Source organism: Neltuma alba, unplaced genomic scaffold, assembly GCF_004799145.2.
Source record: "Neltuma alba isolate B1F8T4 unplaced genomic scaffold, ASM479914v2 tig00010339_pilon, whole genome shotgun sequence".
NCBI lineage: Eukaryota > Viridiplantae > Streptophyta > Magnoliopsida > Fabales > Fabaceae > Neltuma > Neltuma alba.
In genome coordinates this window covers 282128-308712 of record NW_021635249.1, presented here as the reverse complement: position 1 = coordinate 308712, position 26585 = coordinate 282128, and the positions used below count along the sequence as shown (strand labels likewise).

At 31.2% G+C, this 26585-nt stretch overlaps 2 protein-coding genes across 2 annotated transcripts; both read left to right on the top strand.

Annotated features, from left to right (window-relative positions):
* The first annotated feature begins 304 nt into the window (after positions 1-304).
* Positions 305-3616, top strand: LOC114755772 (F-box protein At2g02240-like). Its single transcript, XM_028944642.1, has 3 exons — positions 305-571; positions 1717-1835; positions 3187-3616. Exons 1-3 carry the CDS (start codon positions 305-307, stop codon positions 3614-3616), a joined length of 816 nt encoding a protein of 271 aa, XP_028800475.1.
* Positions 3617-23596: 19980 nt separating this feature from the next.
* LOC114755771 (MDIS1-interacting receptor like kinase 2-like) lies at positions 23597-25631 on the top strand. Its single transcript, XM_028944641.1, has 2 exons — positions 23597-24547; positions 25258-25631. The coding sequence occupies exons 1-2, from the start codon at positions 23668-23670 to the stop codon at positions 25629-25631; spliced, it is 1254 nt and encodes a 417-aa protein (XP_028800474.1). The 5' UTR covers positions 23597-23667.
* The last annotated feature ends 954 nt before the right edge of the window (positions 25632-26585 follow it).

Here is a 26585-nt window from a genome sequence, read left to right as displayed (position 1 = left end):
GCTAATAAACGCTAAAAGTACGTATGCCGTACATGACAAAAAGCCTATCTGACTGTATTTCCACCTGGGAAGTAGTTTTCCCGTACAAAAATATAAGCAATATGGCATCCCCTATTTCAGTTACATGCGTAAATCATCAGTAATGTAATTTAGCTATTTTCTTATTATGGAATGTTATTTGAGTAACTATTTTTGTAGGGTTAACATTGAATCGTAAGTTTATGGCTATCACTTCATTTTTTTTGGCTACATTATAGCTAACACTTCAAACATTAACCAAATTGTTTGAGAAGGAGAAATAATTATGGATTTGACAAAGGTTTTGCCCGCAGACTGCATTTCAAATATTATTTCTTTAACATCTCCGAAGGATGCTTGCAGATCTTCTTCTGTTTCTTCCCTTTTCAAAACAGCCGAAGATTCAGATAATGTGTGGGAAAAGTTTCTGCCTCAAGATTACAAGGACATGATAGCTGAATCCTCATCCCAATCCTTCATTAGTTCTTTGAACAAGAAACAAATTTTCTTTCATCTTTGTGATCATCCGGTTCTTTTGAATGATGGTGAAATGGTACGATAAGCACTCAACTTTAGTTAATGCATTAATCTTCATTGTTAATTTTTGTAGGAATTTTCGCATATCTTATTAATGAGCCCGTTGTGTTCATCTTTGACACGAGATTTTGACTATTGACATTTGATATGATCAATGTTTAGAACTCAATATTTCTAATTTCTTTAATTAATAAAGTATCATCCTTTAAGAAAATAGGGTTATAAGATTGATTTAATTTTCACAATATAAATTCTAAAATATAAAATCTACTCGCTTTCCAATTTAGATGTAAATCGTTCAAATGGAAAGGCCCATGTTCATCTATGATATATGAGTAGAAATAAATTTGTGATCATTGTATCATCTCCCAAATCAATATATTTGAATATATAAGGGCTGTGTTGATCAAGTAGTCTTATTTTCTGGGAAAGTTAATTGCTAAATTGTGAGCATTTGTCATTTATCAACCATAATTCATTTCCTACACTTTACTATATATCTCTAAAAAAATGTTTTGATAGAAGACGTCGTGGTTTGTGTTCAGTATTCAAAACAAGAATTAAATAACTTCTAGACTGGATTACATGCTTTCAAAAATAAAGTTGAAAAATAGTTTTATACTCTGTCCTCTTCTTTTTTATAATAAACAATCTTCTCATAGTGATGTTTCTAACATAAGAAAGAAAATTTTTTGACTGAAATTTTAAAATTTTCTTTCCATTTTTAACTCATATCAACTCTTTGTAATAATTTTCACTTATTATCTCTCGTGCACTCTCTTTATAAATAAGAATATAATTAAATATATATTACACATTTATTTCCTTTTACTAAATTTAACTAACATTTTGAACTGCTTGGTTTTAGTAGTTATTTCTTATCAAAAGATGAGAGAGTATATATACAATCTACTCAAATATTACCAGGGACCTCTTTGGCATCCACAAAGAAAAATCAGTTTTTTTCCATCTACAGAGATCAAGCAATACACAAATTTATTATGTTCGTATTATCATTATACACATTAATTAGTGCAATCCTGTCATTAAAAGTGATTTTACAGATAATATTTCTCATACTCTTGTTGTGTAAAATTAGTTTTCTTTTTGTTTCATTTTACGCCAAAGTTTCTGTCGTTTAATATTGTGTATATTTAGCAGAGTCTTGGCTTAGAGAAAGATAGTGGTAAAAAGTGCTGCATACTTGGTGCAAAGAGCCTTGCTATTGTTTTGGGAGATACGAAATCTTACTGGCAGTGGATTTCTTTACCAGAATCTAGGTGTGCTGCCCTCCTTAACACTGCTCTTTAGGTTCCATTTTTTTCAGGGGAAATAACATTTTTGTCCAAAAAATTATTTTAATGACAATCAAGTCCCAAAATATTCTAAAGGATACATAAACAGTTACAAATATCTATTATATTATTTCATATAAGCAACTTTCTAGATAGATATTTGCAACTCATATTGTTGTAAGATCTTACGGTACATAAAACCATGATTAAATTGATTTTTTTGGATTTGACTGTTGTTCTTCCTGTTTTAAAAAACATGGAATATTTGATTTTTCTACACAACAGAAATATTTCAATTCTACATATCTCAAATATGTGATTTATATTGTTTTTGTCAAAAAAAAAAGTTTAGATTAACATTATAATTACCAAATCATCTCGCTTTAAAGTTATTTAATTCATTATAATTTTCTTAAAGAGAAGGGAAAAAGAAAAAAAAAATTGTCACTAAATTTGTAACGGAAGTATTTTGTTGCAAATTACCTGTTATGTTATAATAAATTATTAAGAATTACTCCCTCCGTTCCTTATTATAAGACACTTAATGCTTATGCCATGTTCCTATATATGAGACACTTATATTGTCTCTCTACTACTTTTTGTGTTGATTTACTATTTTACCCATATTTATTATCTCCAACTCACACTCTCTCTCCTCCACTTCTCTTTCTTTTATCTCTTTCTTTTAATATTCTTGTTCTCCTCATGCTCTCTCTCCTTATTAATGAGGGCATTTTTGGAAAAAAAATATACTTTTTATACATTAATTGTTCTTAACTAACTTTAACTGTTTTTTTGATCAACGTACTTCGGTTATTTGTCTCTTATAATAAGGAACGGAGGGAGTATAACTAAATAACTGATCAGCTAAGGAGCATATGTTCAAGACAACTTGCTTAGAAAATTATGTTAGGATTGGATGAAAATAAATATTACGTAGTCCACATTCTATCATTAAAGTCGATTTCAAATTTAAATGGGTTCAGATCTAATTTTACCCTTATTCAGAAGCTTTTTTTTTTTTTATCAATATCTCAACAGAAGTGTGAAAAAGGAGTAATGCCATTTCTAACAGTTAGAATTTTTTTTTGATAAAAAAAACTTTCAAATACTCAGAGTGGAAAACTTTATGAGGCAAATTAAAATTGAACGACAACCCAATTTAAATTAGCCAGAAATAAATAATTCAACTCCTCCAAAATAGCGCAAATATTTTGGAAGAGAAATAAACCTCTAAATAGTTGTACTTGATACACAAAACAAGCACACTTAATATGAGCGAACTGGTTGTTAATTGATAACAATTTTTTATTTTTCAATAAATTCTTATTTGCAGATTTAATGAGGTGGCGAAACTCAACTACGTGTGGTGGCTTGACATTAAAGGAAGAGTAAGGGCTGATGTTTTGTCGCCAGGAACAATATATTCTGCATTCTTCGTGTACAAGTTAGAAGGCGACCATTCTATGGCAGATAGATTTGTGGAGATGAGCGTGAACAATGAAAAGAGCTTTAGTGGGTCCCACAGAAGAGTGATCTTAGACCCTTCGACGACGAATTCAATAATGAGAAAGAAAGGGAGAGCAGGTCGCAAGAGAGAAGATGGATGGATGGAGGTTGAGATGGGAGACTTCTTTAATGAAAATGGATGTAAAGGCTTCATGGAGTTCAGGCTATGGGAGACTAATGGCTATATCAAAGATGGCCTTATTGTTGAAGGAATTGAGTTCAGACCAAAACGTTTTGGATATATGATGTGGCTGTAACTGTATATACTGGGATTGGCTTATTTGTAGACATTTCTATTTGATTTCACGTAGTGCATGTTTGGCACAGCATGAGCAAGTTTTAAAAGTCCACTGGAACAAAAATCCAAAACTAGCTGGATGAAAAAATGACAATTGGCATGATTTTGAGAGAACTAACTTTTTACTCAAAAGTTATTTTAAAGTTCAGGCAATTTTTTCTAACTTCTAGATTTGAAGTTTCTAAAACCAATTTCTCAATATATTATCAAAACAAGTTACTTTCAAATTGACTTTTTTTCAATTAAAAGCATATTTAAATATAAAAACATATATTTGCATGTATTAACTTTTAAATATTTGCACATATAAAAACATATATATATTTGCACATATATTTAAATATAAAGATAAATTATTTGCATGTATTAACTTTTACCCTAATTTTAATTTGCAAAAATTAGTTAGGATAAAAGTTACTTTGCCAACATTAATCATAATAAGCCCATCCAACAAAATTTCTCAACCTTAAGTTATGAAAAGTCAAACCTTTTAAGAGAAATCGAAAATCAATATGAACTTTTAGTTGATTCAAATTTATTAAAAGATTGTTAACAGAAGAGAATCAAATACAAACTTCATAAAATTATTCAATATTATTAAATCCAAAATTATATTAAATAAGTAATACAAATATTAATTAAAATAAAACAAATTAAACAATATAGAATACAAAAAGCAGTTATTCTATTTCAATACTCCCCAATTATATGTTTTTATGAAGTCATGTTAGCTAATTTCTTGAAATTAAAAATTAATTAAATGTCAAAAAAGTTTACAACTTTTAAAAAATATCCTTTGGTTGGTATAAAAATTGGAGGTAAAGGAAAAGCCATCAGGCGAATAGTAAAAGAGAGCCAAAGGCACTTTTAAAAATGAGTCGTAAATGTTTCTATAAATTTTGTAAAGAGTCTTGTTTTGTTTTATGAATCAATAGATTGTCTCTTATAAATAAGACCAAATTAAAGGGTATATATAGATAAATGTATTAGCTTTGGAACTTCCTTTTACATATCTATTAGTGTTTTTGACTTCTACTCATGTTAGAACAAAATAAATATTCCTCCGATCATAAACATATAAGCTAAATAACTAATTCACAAAATTAATAAAATAAATCAATTTAGTCAAATATGTTTTTTGTTTTTCCGCAATACTTTGTTCAATAACTGACATTGAAACTAGCTCTGTTGATAAAAAAAAACTCTCTTTCACATGTGTAAGCAGTGGATATAGTTTAGGTAAGAAATTACAAATTTGGAGAATTAAAAGAAATGGATTGTGTTCTACACAAGTAGAATTAAAACACACCCATGCTCCTCTCTCTCTCTCCCCCCTATTTCTCTCCATAAGTGAGAGCTTTCTTCACTCCTTTTCTGTGAGTGCAGTTGTTTCCAGCACCTCTCTCTCTCCGACATAGGCTAGAGAGGAGGTTGTCTGGCTTGGGGATCTTTTAGTTTTAAGGGTGAGGGTTTTCTTTTCATTTTATTTGTTGTTAATCTTTTGGATTTATGTGGCGGCAATGATTACGAAGGGGAAGACCAGATTTGAATTGGTAGGGCCGCTAACAGCGTCATGGAGGATGGGAAAACACGTGCATATTGCTGATTCAAGAATCAAACAAGACCACTCATGATTGACCGTCATACTGCGATGGACAAAGAGTGACGAGCAGGTTGACAACCCTCAAGTTTCAATATCTCTTCATGAAGACCTCAATCTGGTACATCTCCTAATTCCGTCTACTCCGATTTGGTCTAGCTGGCAATGGAATATAGGTTCCATGGTTAGATCTAGTAGCTTTGGGTTGATGGAGGTTTGGTGGCAATTGTTGGAATCTCACCGGATTAATGCATTGTCATTGTTGGCATTGATGTTTCTTCCAATGTGGCGGCAATTGAGTGGCGATAACTCTACTCTCATCGTAGCATATGGTTTGTCATGGGACCGTTAAGATGGCTCTTTGGAGCCCCATCCCTTGTTTCAAACTTGGTTTCTGGTGGTTTTATTTTTTCAGCGGCAACGCCACGAGGATCGTTCTGGCTCTGACTTAGGGTTAGGGTTTGTATTAATAGAGTTGTTTGGGCTTAGTGTTTTGTTTGGGTTTCGGCCTCTTTTGATGTTTTGGTTTTTATTTTAAACTTTCTGTTAAACTTTTCTCTTTTTAAATAGAACATAAATACTTCTATAAAAAAAAAAAAGGAATTAAAACAAACCCCTAGATACCTCTTACATGTAGGACTTGAAAGAGAGTAATAACAAGTAACAAATGATTATACACAGCATGACTACCAAGAATTTTCTAGACCTTCTATACCATAATCCTTTTTCCTAGCAATCTAGAAAGATTTCACCACAGAACGAAGACACAGGATTTATACTGGTTCGGTTTCAACCACTTGACCTGCATCCAGTTCTCAGAACACTTCTGAAATTTCCACTATGTTCCCAAGATTAAAGGGCTCTTGGCGCCTCAGTATATTAATTGATTTTATCAATCACTCCCCCTTACTACCCGTAAGTTTGCAATCTCCTCAAGAGTCCACACTCTTGAGTTACTCTCAGAAAATGAGTAAAGAATGGTGTATCAATCTCTTTACAGAGTAAATGAATATTGAACACTGAAGCTCGGTATAAAAAAATTAAAAAAAAAGAGAGTATTTATATTACAACAGTAAATTTCTCGATAGATGGTAGCTCACGTATTCAATATTTCATTCAATGCCCTTCGCGCCTTTTATTGTTGGAAAAGTTTAATTAACCGTTAGATTGAAGAGCTTCTAGCCGTTGGAAGATCGGTTGCGTGTGTTCGGCAGTTGCAATGATAGTTCGCCATTAATGCTTCTGACACGGTAGGTTAAAGGCTACTAAATAGCCGTTGAACTTTATAATCTGAAAAAACTTGTGAAACAAGTAAATCTTCTTCTTGAAGGAAATTTGTGATCATAACAAAATAAGTGATGATCATTGATATTGATACAATAGTTTGGATAGCATATAATCAATCATCAGATACTTCAAATATAAACTGAATTTACTTGATCGATATATGGTTAATCGATCAAGTTATTAATTAAATATAAGGAAGAAGCTTGAAATAGATAAGTATATTCATCGAGCAAATTATGGATCAACAGATGATCAAACAGGTGATCGATAAATGGTGAGAAATGAATACAGTGACCTCTGAATAGATTATGCAAGAATAAATTTTAAAGTTAACTTTTCCTTCGACTCCTTTCAATAGAGAGTTAAGATAAACAAGAAAACTGAGAAGAGCTTGAAGATAAAGAGATAGAGAATTTTGAAAATCATTGTGTATAGTTGTTATTGTTAGGATTATAGTTTTGATGATAACAAAGTCAGATAATTTGGATTAAGTATTTTGATCGATCAACTGATCGATCAATCGTTTATCGCAAAGGTTTCAGATAATTGTTCAAATGTAAATTAGGTTTATAGTAAGTATTTGGATCGAAGAACTATTCGATCAGTAATTAATCGATAAAGTGATCGATTATCGCTAACGTGGAAATGACACAAGAGTATGGTTAATTATCGATCAACTGATCGATAATATCAGATAAACAATCGAGTTACTGATAAGAGAACCAAATCTGAAGTGTATTTATCGATCACGTGATCGATAAATCAGTTATCAATAACGACTTCGATAAAAGGTAACTCAATCTACTTGTTCTACACATTAATTCTGTTATCAATTTATCGATCATATTCTCGATCATTTGTTTATCGATTACATGTTCGAACATTATGCTCTAACTCTCTGAATGCAGGTAATCATCTTTACTGATGGATCGATAACCTTATTGATCATAAAATTATCGATCACATGATCGATAATCAATGTCTTTATCTACTCTTATTTAGTTTTCCTGCAACCAAATTATCGATAACATTATCGATAATTTAACTTGTTTGCATAAATATCTTTTCACATAACATGATCGATAAATAGTCTAAAGATTGCTATATTTTCGATCACCTAATCGATCATTGGATTTTCGATAATATGATCGATCATTCAATTCCCTGAAACTCATGTTTTCACAAAACGTGATCGATAATCAGTTTCTTTGCCTTACAAGATTAAATTTCTCTTCTCACTTTATTCGATCAATTGTTCGAATATTCATTGATCGATCAACTGTTCGATCACTTCAGATAGTCTGTGTCTTTCATTGAATATATTCATACCCATGGTTTATCGATAAAGTTATCCATCATACATTTATCGATAAGTTGTTCGATCATCAATGACTAAAGTTTCATTTCAATAACATTTGAATTATCAATAATCTGTTCGATCAAACAAGTGTTCGATCACTTGTTCGATCATGAAACGATTTCCTCTTGCTATGATAATTCTTAGAGTCAATGATCCAACACTTGATCGATAATATTGGTGAACTAATTCGAAAAGTCTTCATTCTGTTTATCGATAACCTGATCTATCATCAAGTAATCGATCAACTATTCGATCAAACTAAACCAGAATGTCTTTCTGCTCTTCTTACAGATAAATCATTTCGTCACAAATCCTTGAATGATAAATTTGTTTTTCTTCTCTGTTCATGATTAAAGTATTCACCGCAAGACTCTTATTTGCTTAAAGCTTAAAATATGCAGATTAATGAAAACGAGTGCAACGGCTCTTCAACGGGATTACGTAAACTGCAACCTACAGTGTCAGAAGCTCAGACGCATTAATGGCGGAGCCGTTGAAACCAGCAAAACACGCAAACGGAGTCACAACGGCTAGAAGCTCTTCCGTCTAACGGCTACTTAACGATATCAACTATAAAAGGTGCGAAGAAGCATTAATGAAAAGAATTGAATACCGGAACTACCACCTGCGATTATCTAGTCGAGCATTCAATACTCTGTTTTTCACGTTACTACCGAGCATCAGTGTTTATCATTAAATTCACTCTGTAAGAGAGTCAATTACTACTCTTATTAAAAACTTGAGTGATACTCAAGAGTGTGGACTCTTGAGAGGACTTGTATCCTTACGGGAGTAAGGGGGAGTGATTGAGCGATTCAATTACTGTACCGAGGCACCAAGAGCCCTGTCGATCTTGGAAGATAGTGAAATACTCAGAAGTGTTCTGGGGACTGGAAGTAGGTCACGTGGTTTAGACCGAACCAGTATAAATCTCGTGTCTTCTCTCTGCGGTTAAATTTCTCCTTACTCTGACTCTCTATTTTATTCAATACTGTCACGGATTTGATTTAAAATTTTTGTAACTCACACAATTCACCCCCCTCTTGGGTGAGATTGTTTCTAACAGTTATGAAATGAACTGGTTCAATAATCGATCATATTATTGATAAAGCTAAGTATAACAGAAATATATTTTCAAAGTGTGTTGATCAAATATTTTATTGATAAATGGTTGATAGGAGCAATGATCGATAAATGGTTTGAAAAAGATTTTCACAGTGAAGTCACAGAATATATGATGATCGAGTACGTGATCGATTAGAGTTTAATCGATTAAGTGATCAATAAATGATCAGTGAAATCTCATTTAAGAAAGACCAGAAAAGATATTGATTGATCACGTTATGTGAAAACAGAAGTTGTAGATGTTTAGATGATCGATCATTTTATCAATAAATCAATGATCAATCAGATGATTTGAAAATAGCTTAAAACAAATAAGTCCAGTGAAGGAGATGATGATCGATCATTTGATCGACAAATGACTAATCGATCAATTGATCGATTAAAGGTCTTGACAGACTACTTAAACAGAGCACATTATCACTAAAACCAATAAGTTATCATGTAATGTTGGAACAGGTTATCAATTAATATATGATCGATAAAGTGATTGATAAATGGTGAATTAACCAGAATATAAAATGAGTACAAAGACTTTACCATTTATCTGTGTTCTCATCAATAACTCATTGATTAATCAGGTGATCGATAAAAGCTTACCAAAATTATATGGCTTTTTCTGACAGTTGATCGAACATTAAATTATCGATCAATTGATCGATAATTTTTTGCAAGCTTCTACATTAAACAGTGTTGACGATGATCGATAAATTGATTGATCAACTCATAAATTGTGAATTATCTATCAAGTTATCGATCAACCTTAGTGCTAAGTTACTAACATACATAAACATTTTATCTGATACATGATTGATTAACCTCTGATCGATCAGGTGATCGATCAGGTGATCGATCAACTTATTAAACTAGAAATAACTTAATTTGTTATCATCAAAACCTTAAATCTAACATCAACTTGGATCAATTTCACACATGTGGATGGAGATGGAAAGAAGCCAGGCTTTGGCCAATAATAAGTGGGTTTTTAAAAAAACTTCACGCACTACAAAAAAAAAAGTGTTTTGTAGCAGTTATTTTGCAGCGGTTTTAAATAACCGCTACTAATCCAAGAATTTGTAGCAGTTTAAAAAACCCTCTACAAATATACAACGGTTTGACTCAGAAATTTAAGTTTGTAGTGGTTAATTGTTTGTTAGCTAATAAAACTGCAACAAAATAATGGCACCAAAATTTGGCACCGCATGGCAGGGACATTTGCAACGATATTTAGTAGCGATTTGGAGGGAAAAACCGTGGGGAAAATTATTGGGTCTGAATTTACAGCGGTTCTAATAGAACCGCTGTAAAATTGTCACATATTAGAACCGTTGCAAAACATGAGATTTTGTAGCGGTTTTGACAAACTGTTGCAAAATCTTCAAAATCTGCAGCTGTTCAATAGAATCACTGCATAAACCGCTGCAGCAGTTCGCAGACCGCGGTTTCTGCTTTGGGAAGGGAGACTCTTTATATATTTGCAAGTCATTAGTTTTTTTTTTTTTGCTGCGTTCGTACTTATCTTGACAAGTTTTAAGGGGAGTCTCACTCTGAAGATTTTTTTCCTGGTTAGTATTTTTAGTATAAGCTAGTTAAAATTTTGTGTATAAAATTTATTTAATTAAGAATGCATTTTATGTTGTTGTTTAGAAATTATATGTTTGCATTTGAATATGTTTATTTATTTATCTTTGTATTTTAACTATCACTGCATAATTAATTTGTTTTTATTTTTGTGTAGTTATAGATTATAAATGTAGTGAATATACGAATTGAATTGGTTAAAGTAATTGTTGATGTAATATTAATTGTAATTAATTTATTATATATATAAAGATTGTTACATGCATTTTAAGAACTGAACATATAAACTTTTTTTAGTGACTATTATAATTTATTTATTATTTTTTATTACTGTAGACATTTGTTTTTATGGGTTAATGTGATAATTTATTTATTTATTTTATAAACATTTAATTATTTCAATATTGATTTAAATAATTGTTTAACATTAACTATTTATAAATAATTTGAGTTTGTTGTACTTTACATATTGATTTGTACTTATAATAATTATTCATATAAAAGTTATAAAAATGTATTTGTTACATAATTATTTAATAATTTGGATTATGTAATTAATTGATTAAATTGGATATTAATTAAATTGTAATTCCATATTTTTTTAATATATAGCTATAATTATGTCTCGACGTCATAGAAAGGCACCTATGGAACATTCAGAGCCACCTCATCGAGGTCGAGGTTGAGCTCATGATGAGGGCCCTTCATCAGCCCTGCATGTTGACGATGACAAGCAAAGCATAGATATTAATTTAGATTTAGATGATTTTGATGCGGAGATGATACGACAAGTGGAGAGTTTTATTGATGAAGATGTGGAGAGGGACCAAAATATCCCTCATCATTCTGCTGCACAGGCGGGGGATTTCACATTCGGATTATGCGTATGTCAAATTTATTATATTTGTGATAATTATTTAATTATTTAATGTAATTGTGGTCTTTAACTTTACAGACCCTGAAGGACATATATATAAAGCCAATTGGTCATGAGACAAGTGTATGTGTTGGATCCAGACCATCGAATACTTGTAGAGTGGGACGAAAGGACGGACTAGCCAACTAGTAGTGGTGGCACTGTTTTTAACAGATACCTTGCTGAATTAGGGCACAATTATGTTAATTTTCCCATATATTTTGAGAACTGGCATAAGATGGAAACGAACAGGAAGAACTTGATTTAGACTAACATTGTAAAGGTAAATAATGTGACTGCAAGTATTATTTGTCATGTTTAAATATTATATTTAATTTAAAAGTAAATGTAAATTTTGTTGTATTTTGATGGTATAGAAAAGATTTGTTGTGATAAATGACCATAAGAATTATGCCCTTCAAAAAATGGTGATGCGTGGAAGAATACAAGAGGGCGGCTGTATACTACTAGAAATACGGATGGGACAAGACCAATAGATGAAGTGATGAGGGATGTGCCGAAGAACGTCCCAGTTGAGGATTGGGCAAGATTTGCATACTTTAGGAGATCACCTGAGCATATGGTAATCTGTATATTTTTTATTTTTGTATTAATTTGTATGAAATTACAAGTAATACTTTTAGTTATTTTGCATGTGAAATATAGGCGATTTCTCGAAGAAACAGGAGGAGCCGGGCGTGCCGGATGATCCTTCATACTAATGGATCAAAGACTTTTGCTGTGACCATGAGTGAGATGGTGCGTGCATAATATAGTTAATATAATTATATATTGTTTGAATAATTAATTATTGTACTATAATTGTAGAATTTTGTTTGTGTTGCTATATAGGAAGCACGAGCTAGAGGGGAAGGGAGGCAGGTTGATTTTAGTGATCTGTATATTGAAACTCACAGGCACAGGGATGGCACTCCCAGCTCGCAAGATGCTGAGAACGTTATTGTAAGTATTAGATTACATTTTCTTATTATTATGTATGATTTCTGAATCAACATTTTAACTACTAATGTATTTTATATAATTTGGCAGGGTAAAATTAAGCATTACCAGACTAAACATCGCGAGTCACAAGCTCAATAGATGCAACGGCTTCCCTCAAGGCGGCTCTAAATCAACCTGAGTATCCTGGTCGAGTCCGCAACCTTGGTTTTGGTGCCAAGCCTAGTAAGATTTATGGCAGGTGCAGAGGCGAGGCTTCATCATCCCAGTCCCCATCAATGACATCACGAGGGGTGGGCGTAAATGCCCGTAATGATTTAGAACTGTGGCAGCTGAGAGAGGAGCTGAGAGAAGAGCTGAAGGAGGAGGTCGGACAGGAAATACAGGAAGAAATGGAGGAGGTTGCATCCAAAATATTTTAGAAGATGTTTAATGCATATAACCCTAGCAGCCCTATGCAAGACATGCAGATGCCTCATATGAATATTCCTTTTGATCTTGCACGTCGTCCCCCATTTAATATTGACCAGGCTAGACAATGTGCAAGTCAACAGGAAGGTGATAACGATGATAATGATGATGGTGGTGATGATGACGGCGATGATGATGAAGTCCACCCATAGACTTCATTGTATTAGCATTTTCAGACTTATATTTAAATATTTTATTATGACTATGTTTTATTTTGCAGAACTTTAATGTTTCATTATGTCCAATTTATTTATGTCTAGTTTAATAGATATGTTAAAAAAGAAATTAACATGAGTTCTAAAAAAAAAGATAAACATGGCATAAATATTAAAAATATTGCATCATCACATTTGCAGCGGTTTTTTTTTTTATAAACCGCTGCAAATAACTAAATATGCAATAGTTATAACAAGAACCGCTGCAAATTTTGAAGCAGTTTTTATTTGCAGCGGGTAATCGCTGCTAATTTCGCAGTGGGTTTTTATTTACAGCAGTTAATTGCTGCAAATTTTTTGAATTTGTAGCAATTATTTCTTCAAACCATTGTAAAAGTTTTAATTTTGCAGCGGTTTTTTCTTATAACCACTACAAAATACAATCTCCATGCTCTATAAATTTCCTCCCATACTCAGTTTATTTTCATCTTCCATAGAGTTCCATAGCAATGGATAAATCATGGATAGGCATGCCTAATTTCACCACAATATTTAGCTGGCTTAGATTCCTTCCTCAATTTTGCTATAGCCCATGCAAGTGCAAGTGGTAATATTATCTGTCCGTGTCCTAAATGTAACTTTAGGAAGTGGCATGTGAGGGCGGTAGTTAGGGAGCACTTAAGAGTTAAACCCTTCCCCTCAGGATATACATTTTGGGCGATGCATGTGAAAGAAGCAATAATAATTTGCCTCCAGCAAATTCTCAGGCAGCAATGGATGTAGAAGATCCCGATCTCATCAATGATGTAGTGCGTGATGCTTTTGGGATGCATGCAGACAACTTACAAGACGATGAGGTTCAGGGTCCAGATCCAGAGTTTACAAGAAATGACAACACTAGAGGTTTTTTTGAGCTCATGAATAATGGAGAAAAACCTTTATTTCCAGGTACAAATATTTTTCAATTAAATGTTCACTTTAATAAATTAGATTATAAATGATGAAAAAAATTTATTCACAGGTGTAAAATATTCTAAATTGTCTTTCCTGATTAAACTGTATCACATCAAGTGTTTGTGTGGATTTACTGATAAGGCAACGTCAATGTTCCTTGAATTATTGAGTGATACATTTACCACTGCGGATATTATGAATTCATTTTATGAGGCAAAAAAAAATGATCAACAAGTTAGGGTTGAATTATAGTAAAATTCATGCATGTCCAAATGATTGCATGTTGTATTAGGAGATGATGCGAACTGGGAGATTTGTAAGCGATGTCAAGCCTCTAGGTGGAAGTCAGTATGAAAAGGGAAAAAACAAAAAAAGAAACCTGCAAAGATTCTAAGATATTTCCCTTTTAAGCCACAATTACAACGACTGTATATGTCATCCAAGACAGCAGAGCACATGAGATGGCATAATCTAGAAAAGAACACTGATGGCATGTTAAGACATCCACAAGATTCAGAGGCGTGGAAAGCTTTGATTTGAAATTTTTAGATTTTGTAGCTAACCCAAGAAATGTTCGTCTTGCTTTATCAACTAATGGGTTCAATCCATTCGGGAATCTCAGTACTAGTTATAGCATTTGGCCTATTGTCTTGATTCCGTACAACTTTCCACCTTGGATGTGCATAAAACAGAGTTCCTTCATATTATCCATGATTATTCTAGGAAGGAGAGCACCAGGTAAATGATATTGATGTGTACTTGTAGCCATTGATTAATGAATTACAAGAATTATGGACTTCTGGAATATAGACTTATGACTCTTATGAAAAAAACTTTTCAACTTGCGTGCATCCCTTATGTGGACAATCAACGACTTTCTTGGATTGGGAACATTATCTGGTTGGAATGTTCATACCAATCTTGCATGTCCAGTGTGCAACTTTGACGCCCAGTCCATTCGACTTCCGCATAGTCAGAAATGGTGCTTCATGGGATATAGACGATTTCTTGATCAAAGACACAGATTTAGGTTACAATGTAACCGCTTTGACGGAAAACAAGAAAAAAGAGGTCCTCCTTTGATTTTGACTAGTGAGGATATATTTCAATAGCTACATGATGGTGATATTGAGTTTGGAAAAAGTGATGATGCTGAAGGAATTAACAGAAGATCACAGGGGACTTCCACAGCAGTTGAGCCTATGCAGTGGCGTAAGAGAAGCATTTTTTTTACTCTTCCTTATTGGAAAGATAATTTGTTATGGCATTGTCTTGATGTTATGCATATTGAAAAAAATGTATGCGATAATATCATATACGCATTGCTTAACAATCCTAGAAAATCGAAGGATCACCTTCAAGCACGAAAAGATTTACAAGCAATAGGAATTCATGAGGATCATTGGTTAGATGAAAATGGTAAATTCCAGCCTACTAAATTCACATTGACAAAACAGAATGAGGATATCTTCTTGACGATATTGAAGAATATCAAAGTTCCTAATGGATATTCATGCAATATTTCAAGATGTGTTGATTTTCAAGCTCGAAAGCTTACAACATTGAAAAGGCATGATTCACACATTCTCATACAACAGTTTTTGTTGTTAGCAATAAAGAGTACATTGCCTCAGAATGTTTCAACAGTCTTGGTTGAGCTCTGCACATTTTTCAGGAAGCTATGTTCAAAAGTTTTGACTACTGATTTTTCAGGAGTTGGATCAGCTACAACAAAAAATAATCCATACCCTATGTCACATGGAAATGATTTTTCTTCCATCATTTTTTACTGTCATGGTTCACCTGACTGTTCACCTTGTTCATGAAGTAAAATGAGGTGGCCCGGTCTAATATCGTTGGATGTATCCTATAGAAAGGTATAAATTTTTTTAACTTTATTTATTATCTTATACTTTTAGTTAATTGGATTTTTTATTTATATAATGTTTACTTAATTTATAACTCATTTTTTAATTATTCTTTAAGGTTTTTGGGTAAATTAAAATCCTATGTTAGAAATAAAGCTTAGCTAGAGGGTTTAATAGCAGAAGGATATTCAGGGGATGAGGTTCTCAATTTTTGCTCAAGGTACTTTGATGATATTGAGACATCGTACAATCGTCCGCCTTGAGTTGATGATCACCCTCAACATGCTTCATCCACATCAAGCATTTTGTTCCATTTTGTTGGTAAACCTGTTGGAGGATATGAAGATATAAAGCTTACTCCAAGGGAAAAATTGCAGGCACATAAACAAGTGTTAATAAATTGTAGTGAAGTTGATCCTTTCATTCAGTAAGATAATCATTATAATCTCATATTTACCTTTCAAAATTTGGCACATGAAGTAATATTATTCATTCTATACTCATTTTTTTATAGAGAGTTCAGAAGTCATGTGAAACGTCAGATGCGAAGTCACATGAACACATTTGCAGAGGTGGACAAACAAGTCCATAAGGAATTTCCTGCTTGGTTTGCACGCCGAATAGCAAATGACAACATCTCCCACCCATCTAATCTTTCTATTCTTGCACTTGGTCCAATTGATCATGCACGTAGGTTTACAGCATATAATGTCAACGGATTTAAGTTTTGCACAGTTGCACATGATTAGGGATTGTTTACCCAAAACTGTGGAGTTTTTGGCACATTTGGAACTAGGAGTTATGCAAGCAGTAGCAATAACGATATGACTTTTGGAGGTGTCCCATATTATGGGAAGCTGGTAGACATTATTGAATTAAATTATAATGGCTCTTTCACTATAACTCCATTGAAGTGTTCCTCGACAAACACCACAACTTCATGTGGTATCATGACTGATGAATTGGGCATAACATCTGTCAATTTCTCAAGGCTTATTCACACTGTTGAATCAAAGAATGATGAGCCATATATACTTGTTTCAAAGGCACATCAGGTTTATTATGTGGAAGATGGAAAACATAAAGATTGGAATATGGTCATTCATCTCAAGTCTCGAGACTTTTATGATATGGATGATGGTGATGAGATCAACTATAAGAGTGAGCCGTTCCAACCAGCTAACTTGGATAATTATCTTCCTGATAGAGATAAGAATTTACCCCTTCTCAGCTACATATTATTCAACTTAAATTTTTATTAACTACATTTCTTATATATGTTTAAAATAAGTTTGTTTTTACCCTTCTTTTTTATTTATTTTTTCAAGGATGATGATGAAGACTAAAATGTTCAAGAATCTTTATATGTATATGTAATTTTCTTACCATAAATATGAATGTATTTCAGCTAAAATATAAGTATATGAAATTTTATTTATTTTACACATTATTAGAAAATAAATTACTCAAAATGACCTTTGCAGCGGTTCAGCAAAAAAAAAAACCACTGCAAATTTAAACATTTGCAGCGGTTGTGACAAAACCGCTGCAAATGCATGACTTTAGTAGCGATTTTTTTTTGAACCGCTGCAAAGTTTTAAAATTTGCAGTGGTTCTTAATAACCGCTATCGTAACCGCCACAAATTTAAAACTTTTGTAGCAGTTATCGTCTTAATCGCGGAAAATTTAAAATTTTTGTAGCGGTTTTGTAACCGCTGCCGTAATCGTTGCAAAATTCACATCTTTCTTATAAATACACCCCAATCTACACGCCATTTACTCTCTTCTTTTTCTCTTGTTCTTCTGACTTCCCTTTTTCTTGTTTCACTCTAGTTTCTGTTTTGCTCATTTCATCAGGTAAATTATTAAATATTAATTTAATATATTTTTCTTGTTTTACTTTTATCAATTTTATCCATTTTTTTAACTTGTTTTTTTCTCTTCTTTACAGGCTCAGATCATAACATATTTTATCTTATATAAATTATTTATTATAGACAAAAATAATATTTATTAACTAATGATAACATGTTAGAATCTAAATTTCTCATAAAATATACAAATTACAAAAAGTATTTATATTATTCATATTTTTAAACTAGTCATATTTTTTAAATATTTTGTGAATGAAAATCTAAATTATGCAAACGAAAAATCAATTACAAAGATAAATAAATTAATATTTTTTAACTGATAATTTATACGAATTTGAAATTAAAAACATTTGCAACGATTCTATACTGCTGCAAAATCGAAAGCAGCAAGAATTTGCAGTGGTTATCGAAAACCGCTGCAAATTTGAAACCAGCAAGAATTTGCAGCGGTTATAAAAAACCGTTGCAAATTTGAGCAAGAATTTGCAGTGGTTGTGAAAAAACCACCGTAAATTTGGAGTCATCCTAAATTTGCGGCGGTTTCTATTTTTGGGGAATTTTTTGCTCCACATTTGCAGCGGTGAATAACAGCGGCAAATAATTGTACTTCTGAAAATAGTTGCAGCGGTTCTAACATGATTTTTCAGTGTTTCTAGCAACCGCGGCAAATATTTACAACGGTTCTAACAAAAACCGCTGCAAAGTTTGACCTCATTTATAGCGGTTTACCAGAACTGCTGCAAATTACATTTGTGACACCCATTTTAGTAGCGGTTTTGAAAACCACTGCAAACTCATTTGTAGTGGTTAAAACCACTGCAAATGCATCAAAATAACCACTGCAAAGTACTCTTTTTTTTGTAGGGATGTTTCAAATTTTGAAGATCGTAAATAAAATTTTTAATATATATTTTCAAAAATCAACTAGGTTAGGCCTGCAAACTTTTAGGCCAAACTTTAAATTTGAAAACCTAACTTGTATGTTTACCTTAAAATGCCTTTAAATAAACTGCATGTTTAGTCTATTTGCTAAACAAACTAGGCCATATAAGGTCCCAGTTGAGCTAGGCTGTAGCCCTTTAACAAGGGCTTAACCTATTTCCATTCCTACATATGGACAAACATACAAATCCAAGTAGAGACACAACTAACATGAACTCCCATATAAATGCATATAAATTTGAAATGAAATAATAAAACAATACTTTTATGGGAAAGTAACAAAAAAAGATCGTGGAATTAGAAAAATTACACACAGGGACCTGTTCACAAAAATTGTTGTCAAAACCCATACTAATATTGTTATTGGTCCCAATTTATAGTTTTTCTAATTCCACGGTGTTTTTTTATGATTTTTCCTACTTTTATTCTCTCTATATATATTTAAGTAAAATATATTGATTTTTGTTTTGATGCAAGAAAATAGATGCGGACTTTTTTTTTTTTTTGATAATTTGGCCAAAAAAAGATTTTTTTGGGATAAAAACGCCAACCTGAATATTACATCTATAACAAGTAATGTTCTACTTATGATTAGTAAAAGTCATTTTTAATTTAAATTACATGAGTTCTACATGAAAAAATATGTATAGTTTTGTCCCTATAGTTCTTTGATATAAGATCCCCATTACGATTATTTGTAATGAATATATAGAGAATATTTAATAATAGAGTAAAATACTCTGACCTCTCTTGTATTTTGTCCTAACTATACAGACCTCTCTTCTATTTTGAAAAAATACACTTAAGTCGAAATCATTAATTCTGTTAATAATATTCTAAAAAGATACTTTTTAAATTAAAATTTATATTAAAATAATATTTATGTACTAATTTACCCTTCATAATACTAAATTCCCAAATTTTGGCTAAAAAGTTTTGAAAATTTTAAAGTTTTTATTCTTTTCCTTATTTTTATTTTTTATTTTTTATTTTTTGTAGATAGTTATTTGTTTAATGTTTTTGTCATATTGGTATAGAAAAGTAAGTAACTTAGTTAACAGTGACTGAGTCAATGTGATGTGTTGATCTTTGAAAAGTTCTCATGAGACAAAGTGCGTACAACTTGCCGCATGCCACCTAATTATTGAGTGCCTATTATCTTATTTTCTAAAATTTTCTGCCATAAATCAACTCGGATCAATTTCACACGTATGGATGGAGATGGAAACACGCCACACTTTGGCCAATAATAAGTGGACTTTTAAAAAGATCTCGTGTTTTAAGTTTTGAAGATCATAAATAAAGTTTTTAATATATATTTTCAAGAATTGATCGGGTTAGGCCTGCAAACTTTAGACCAAACTTTAAATTTAAAAGCCTAATCTGTATGTTTACCTTAAAATGCCTTTAAATAAGCTGCAGGCTTAGTCTATTTGCTAAACAGACCAAGTCATACAAGGTCCTAGCTAAGCTAGGCTGTAGCCCCATGATAAGGGCCTAACATATTTCCATCCCTACATATGGACAAATGTAGAAATCTAAGTAGAGACACAACTAACATGAACTCCCATATAAAGGCATATAAATTAGAAATGAAATAATAAACAATGCTTTCATTCTCTCTCTATATATATTAAATAAAATATATTGATTTTTGTTTTGATGCAAGAAAATAGATTTGGATTTTTTTTTTTGATAATTTGGCCAAAAAAAAGATTTTTTTTTGTTGATAAAAACGCTAACTTGAATATTATATATATAACAAGTAATGTTCGACTTATAATTAGTAGAAGTTAAATTACATGAATTCTAAATTAAAAAATGTGTATAATTTTGTTCCTACAGTTCTTAGATATAAGATCCTCATGATGATTGTTTGTAATTAATATGTAGAGAATATTTAATAATAGAGTAAAATATTTTGACCTCCCTTGTATTTTATCCTAATTCCACAAACCTCTCTTCCATTTTGAAAACATACACGTATGTCCAAATCATCAATTCTATTAATAATATTCTAAAAAGATACTTTTTAATTTAAAATTTATATTAAAATAACTTTTATTTACTAATTTACTCTTCATAATACTAAATTCCTAAATTTTGGCTAAAAAGTTTTGAAAAAATTAAAGTTTTTATCCTTTCCCTTATTTTTATTTTTTATTCCAAATAGTTATTTGTTTAATGTTTTTATCATACTAGGATAGAAAAATAAGTAACTTAGTTAGTGTAGACATAAAAACCTCGAATGGAAATTTGATTAATTCTTTAAGTAAATATATAATTGACTAAATAAGTTATAAATGTTTCTTACAAAATTTTTATTTAAAAATTTTAAGTTATAAATTTAAATGATTTCTATAATCTCCATCCGGGTGAGTCTCCTCAAAACCTTTGAGACTCAGTCCAGAGATTTATAGGTCTTACTATATCTTGGTCTTATCAAACGGCTCTCCTAACCTTACACAAACCACGTTAGGACCTCAACATGTAAAACTCCGGACTAAAGTTCTTTAGTCATTAAGAGATCATCTCACAAGATTATAGTCGGATTCTTCTTGATACATAGAATCCTTATATGAAACAATTGTAGAACATACTTGAATCTATGAGCAGATAGAATTAGTTTTCAGAAAGAATCTGACTATGATCCTGTGAGATGATTTCTTAATGACTGAAGAATTTTAGTCCGAAGTTTTACAGGTGGAGGTCCTAATGTGGTTTGTGTAAGACTAGAAGAGCCATTTGATAAGACCTTGACATGGTAAGACCTGTAAATCTCTAGATTGAGTCTCAGAGGTTTTAAGGAGGCTCACCCGCATTCTAGCCATTTAAAAAAAAACCTATATAAATAAGTTTCATTATATGTGATGACGAATTAAAATTATAAAATTTTATAATATAATCAAAAGTAATACATTTTATTATATTTTAAAAATTTTGAAAACACATGTATTAAAATTACTTTTTGTTGTATGAAAAATTTTTTTTTTTTACAAATATAAATGTTTAAATAACTTTTATGTTAATGAGGGATATTTTGGTCAAAAAAAATTTTAAAAATCAAACTTAACAGTCAACTAACAATTAAATAGTTGGAAATGAAACTTCAAATATATAAGGGAGGTTTGTATAAGATATATTTTAATTTCAAGAAAAGTTTATATATTTTTTTCAAAATAAAGGGGAGATTTCTATAATTTAGATAAAAACAGAGAGGTGGTTAGCATATTTTACTCTTAATAATACGTTTTCAAAAATACCCTATCACTTAGTGAATGGAATTTAACGAGTTGAGATAAAAACATCTCAATAAATACATGTATTAATGAAGAAAATAATTAATATAGGAGATAAGAAGAAATTGAATATTATATTTAGAACCTAGTCAAAACTCTAAAATAAACCTTATATTTTCTTTGATCTTTATTATAAGAAGTTACTAACTAATTTACACATACCAATAAAACTAGTTACAAGTATTAGATTTGTCATAAAATTCAAGTGATTTCCAATATTATTCTCATTAATTGCACGAAATTCCAACATCAAATTAATTTCTATTTCCTCACTACCTTCATTAAATTTGGGCGGGTATATAAGCAAAAAGTATTTAATACGCATTGCAACTATCAAATGGTTTTATAAAAAAGATCAAAAAGTTTTTCTAGAAGGATTCCTACAATAAAGACCAGAGGGAATATTTAGAAATCGAGGAGTAGGCCTAAGTTGTGTCTTTAGTAACAGTAGTCTCAGTAATGTGTAGGAAGAGGATAGAGGATTACAATTCACACGGTGAATATTGGTAGTAAAGTTAGAGATAGAAATACGGGCCGATCTTGACAGGCTTAAAAGGGTCAGTCTTACAGGGTTAAAATTTTAAAAATACTCTAATTTGCTAAGCTCGGCCCTTAAGCTGACAAGCTGAGGGCCAACCCACGGGTTTTCAGCTTGTTTAAAAAAAATACTATTTTTTATATTTTTCATGTTTTTTTTTCAAAAAATGAAAACAAACCAATAAAATTATTAATAAAAGATATAAATATGAATAAAATTAAGTCACAAATACAAAATATCATTATAGCTAAATATCCATTAACATCCAAGAATATCTAAAACATCAATCAACAAAATAATAACATCTAAAAGTTTCATAAATAGTGCAAATGTGTCATAGACAAATGCTATCATTAATTTTTTGAAATTTCATCATTACTATAATCAATTGCTTTTTTTGTAGTCAAAAATCAAGTTTTTCTTCTTTATAGGAATTTCACTTTAAAATTTTCAGTCTAGTTATTATTTTACTTTAGTTTAAGAGGCATTGTTGTTGAAACTCATAAATTTCTAATTCAAATTATAAAATCACAAATTATATAAGTATGAAAATACTCTCTTATCAAATATATATATGGTTTAAAAATATCAACACATATAATATAAATCAAATCATTATTAAAACTCAAATTAACCCCATTTTCTAAATTAAATTGGACAAATTATTGTCTAAAACTAAATAAATCAAATCATTATGTAAAATTTAATTTCAAAATGATAATAATAACTAAATATTTGAAATATTATTAATAATGTAAAAAAATTAATAATATTATAACTACACAAAAAAATCAACCACAGTTTAGTGTGTTGAGGAAAAAAATCACAACTTATTACAGTATTTTCTTCAATTTCCCCGAAAGAAGTCGTTAAACGCGTGTGGAAAGTCAACCACAGTTTTGTGGTCGTCAAATCCACATGCATAGTCATCAATATTTAACAACCACACGATATCGACCTCCTATACAAATAAATGACCAACCACCCGAAAGAGCATTATCAACAGTACTAATCTTTTCTCTTTGAACACAACCCAGACGACCGACGAGTTCCATTATTGCTTGAAACTAGAGCATGATCAAATGTTTAACTTGGTTCTCTTGCCAATCTCTACTTTCAATAATTTCATATTCTATGTGGTTCTCTTCTGTGCTTGCCTCTTTTCTGTTGCTCTTGCGACTGATCATCCATCTTCCTGGTGGGATGAAAAGATGCCTGTACTGGCCACTATTTCCTTCGTTGGTGGATTCGTAATTACAAGCGTACTTGTCATTATATTTGCAGCTATTATTCGACATAGCAAAATATTGAGACAAGTTCTGATTAGGAAAATAATAAAAGGACGAGAAAAAAAGCAGGGGAAGAAGCATGGCGATTTCACTTCAATGTGGAATTTTGATGGCCATATTGCATTTGAAGATATCATTAAAGCTACCGACGATTTCGATATCAAATACTGCATTGGAAGAGGAGCTTCTGGGGAGGTTTACAAGGAAAAACTTCCTTGTGGAAAAATTGTTGCAGTGAAGAAACTTCGCTATATGCAATCGGAAAATCTGTCATTTCATAAAAGCTTTTACAATGAGATTGAGATTTTGACAGAGATTCGTCATCGAAACATTGTTAAGTTGCATGGCTTTTGTTTGAATATACAGTGCATGTTTCTGGTGTATGGATTTATGGAATGTGGTAGCCTCTTACATGTTTTGAGAAATGAAGAAAAGGCTCAGAAGTTAACATGGAACAAGAGGCTCAATATTATTAATGGGATTGCTCATGCTGTTAGTTATATGCATCACGATTGTGTCCCTCCAATTATTCATCGAGACATAACAAGTGGTAATATCTTGTTAAACTCAGATATGGAAGCATTTGTCTCAGACTTTGGCACGGCTGGGACCCTTCATCCATATTCATCGAATCTAAGTCTTCTAGTTGGGACTTATGGCTATGTTGCTCCAGGTAACTTATTTCTTCATCATCTTCTTATTTCTAAAAAAAGCAACAAATTGGCAACGGATTTCCATTACTAAATCACTTTAGCAATGAAATTCTGTTGCTAATTAATTAGGGATGGTCTTTTTTGTGATGAAATTTATAAATTTCAGCGCTAATTCACTGTTTATTTTGTAGTTATATATTTTGTTGTCGATTTCCTATCAAATTTTTCAATCAATCTATAGAACATGGATAATTATATTTCATTATTCCATATAATTGTATTACTTTTGTTACTAATATCACATGATCATAATCTCTTAAACATTAAAGTTTAATTGTAGAATTTGAAGGAAAAAAACCTAAAAAATTGTCCTAAATCAAACTCTAGATTAAATATAATACTATCTCCGGTTCTTAATGTGAGGCTTAGATAATTAATTTGAGGAGATTAAAAAAATTAGTTAAGTTAGATATTTGTAATAAATAAGTGTTATCTTTTTTAAAATATCTTTGCTAATCATACGTTAAAACTAATATTTAATGGAACTTTTAACACTTACAACTACTATAAGGACTATTTAAAAAAAATCAATAAATATGAAAAACAAAGTAGATTGAAATCTTATATTTAAAATCAAATTGAAAGTCAAACTAGTTCTTATATTAAGGACCGGAGGTAGTACTTGTTTCTTTCTTATCTTTTTTTTGAACTCTTTTGACCGTACATGCAGAGTTAGCATATGCAATATCAGCAACCCAAAAGAGTGATGTTTACAGCTTTGGAGTTGTTGCATTAGAAACTATGATGGGAAAGCATTCAGGAGAGTTAATTTCATGTTTAACAAAGGATTATACAGATCAAAAGATAATGCTAAGAGATATCTTAGACGCACGACTCCCTCAACCTCGCACTCGAAAAGAAATTTGGGATGTAATTCTTCTGATGACCATTGCCTTAGCATGCGTTTGTGCTGAACCAAATTGTAGGCCATCAATGAAGCAAGTGACTCAGAAACTTTCACTTTCTAGGCCACTTTTTACAGTTCCATTCAATGATATTTCAATTCACCAGTTGATGAGTCAAGACATAATTTCATGTAATTGAGCAAGATCTAGGACAAGTTTAACTGCATGTAACTTTATCTCAAAATAGCTCAAGGTGCAAATTATTGTTAATGGTTATAGGTGACAAATCTCTCCTTTTATATGCACCATTCGTTTTCCATTAAATATATTACTTTCTTTTCAATTTATTTCCGCTATATATATGATTTTGACTGTGTTTAATTGTTTGCCTAAATAAAAAAATCATTTATTGGGAAATAAGCTTCACACAGCATTATCTGTTGTGTTTAGATGTTTATAATCACATTTATTCTCTTATTATTACGAGAAAGAAATGTCATACTGTGGACCAAATTGGGATCCCGTTAAGCTATAAGTCCACCGTAGAAAATGGAGTCTTCTACAAATCAGTCAATGCTATTTTTATTGGGCAAGAAAAAGGTTAATGTACATTGGCCCTTTTGAAAAGACATTCAACTGATTAGAAAGCAACTTTCAGCAAAGTGGCCCTCCACATGGTTGACTGGGCCAATGTATATTATTGGCTTTTTGAAAAGTTGGTTCGTGGGTAGAACCGTCCATATATATAACAAGTTTATAAATTTTAGTTAGAGTAAAATACACTTATGTCCACTCAATTTGTTTTAATTATAAAAATTTTACTGTTTTAAAAGAATCCCATAGAATTATAAGCTACATAATTGTTAGACCACATGTTTTGATGATTACAAAACTTAAAGAAATTTTTTGTTTTGCCAGATTAAGTGTTAAACTAAAAGTATCAATTCTATTGTATTAGCATATAATTCAATCGCTTTTGAATGCGTCTTATTTTTTGTTTTGTTGGACATTGTTTTTTCTGAAAAAAAAGACATTGTTTTTTCTATAAAAAAAAAATTAAGTTGTAGCGTTTTTCAAAGAAAGCACTTGCTGTCATTTTTTTTTAAAAAAATATATATACACCATCTACTTTTTTGTTATCCCCCCTTCATGG

Coding starts and splice junctions, on each gene's coding strand:
- LOC114755772 (XM_028944642.1), top strand. CDS start 305: ATGGATTTGACAAAGGTTTTGCCCGCAGACTGCATTTCAAATATTATT. Junction 572..1,716: donor TTTTGAATGATGGTGAAATG/GTACGATAAGCA, acceptor TATATTTAGCAG/AGTCTTGGCTTAGAGAAAGA. Junction 1,836..3,186: donor ATTTCTTTACCAGAATCTAG/GTGTGCTGCCCT, acceptor TCTTATTTGCAG/ATTTAATGAGGTGGCGAAAC.
- LOC114755771 (XM_028944641.1), top strand. CDS start 23,668: ATGTTTAACTTGGTTCTCTTGCCAATCTCTACTTTCAATAATTTCATA. Junction 24,548..25,257: donor TTATGGCTATGTTGCTCCAG/GTAACTTATTTC, acceptor CCGTACATGCAG/AGTTAGCATATGCAATATCA.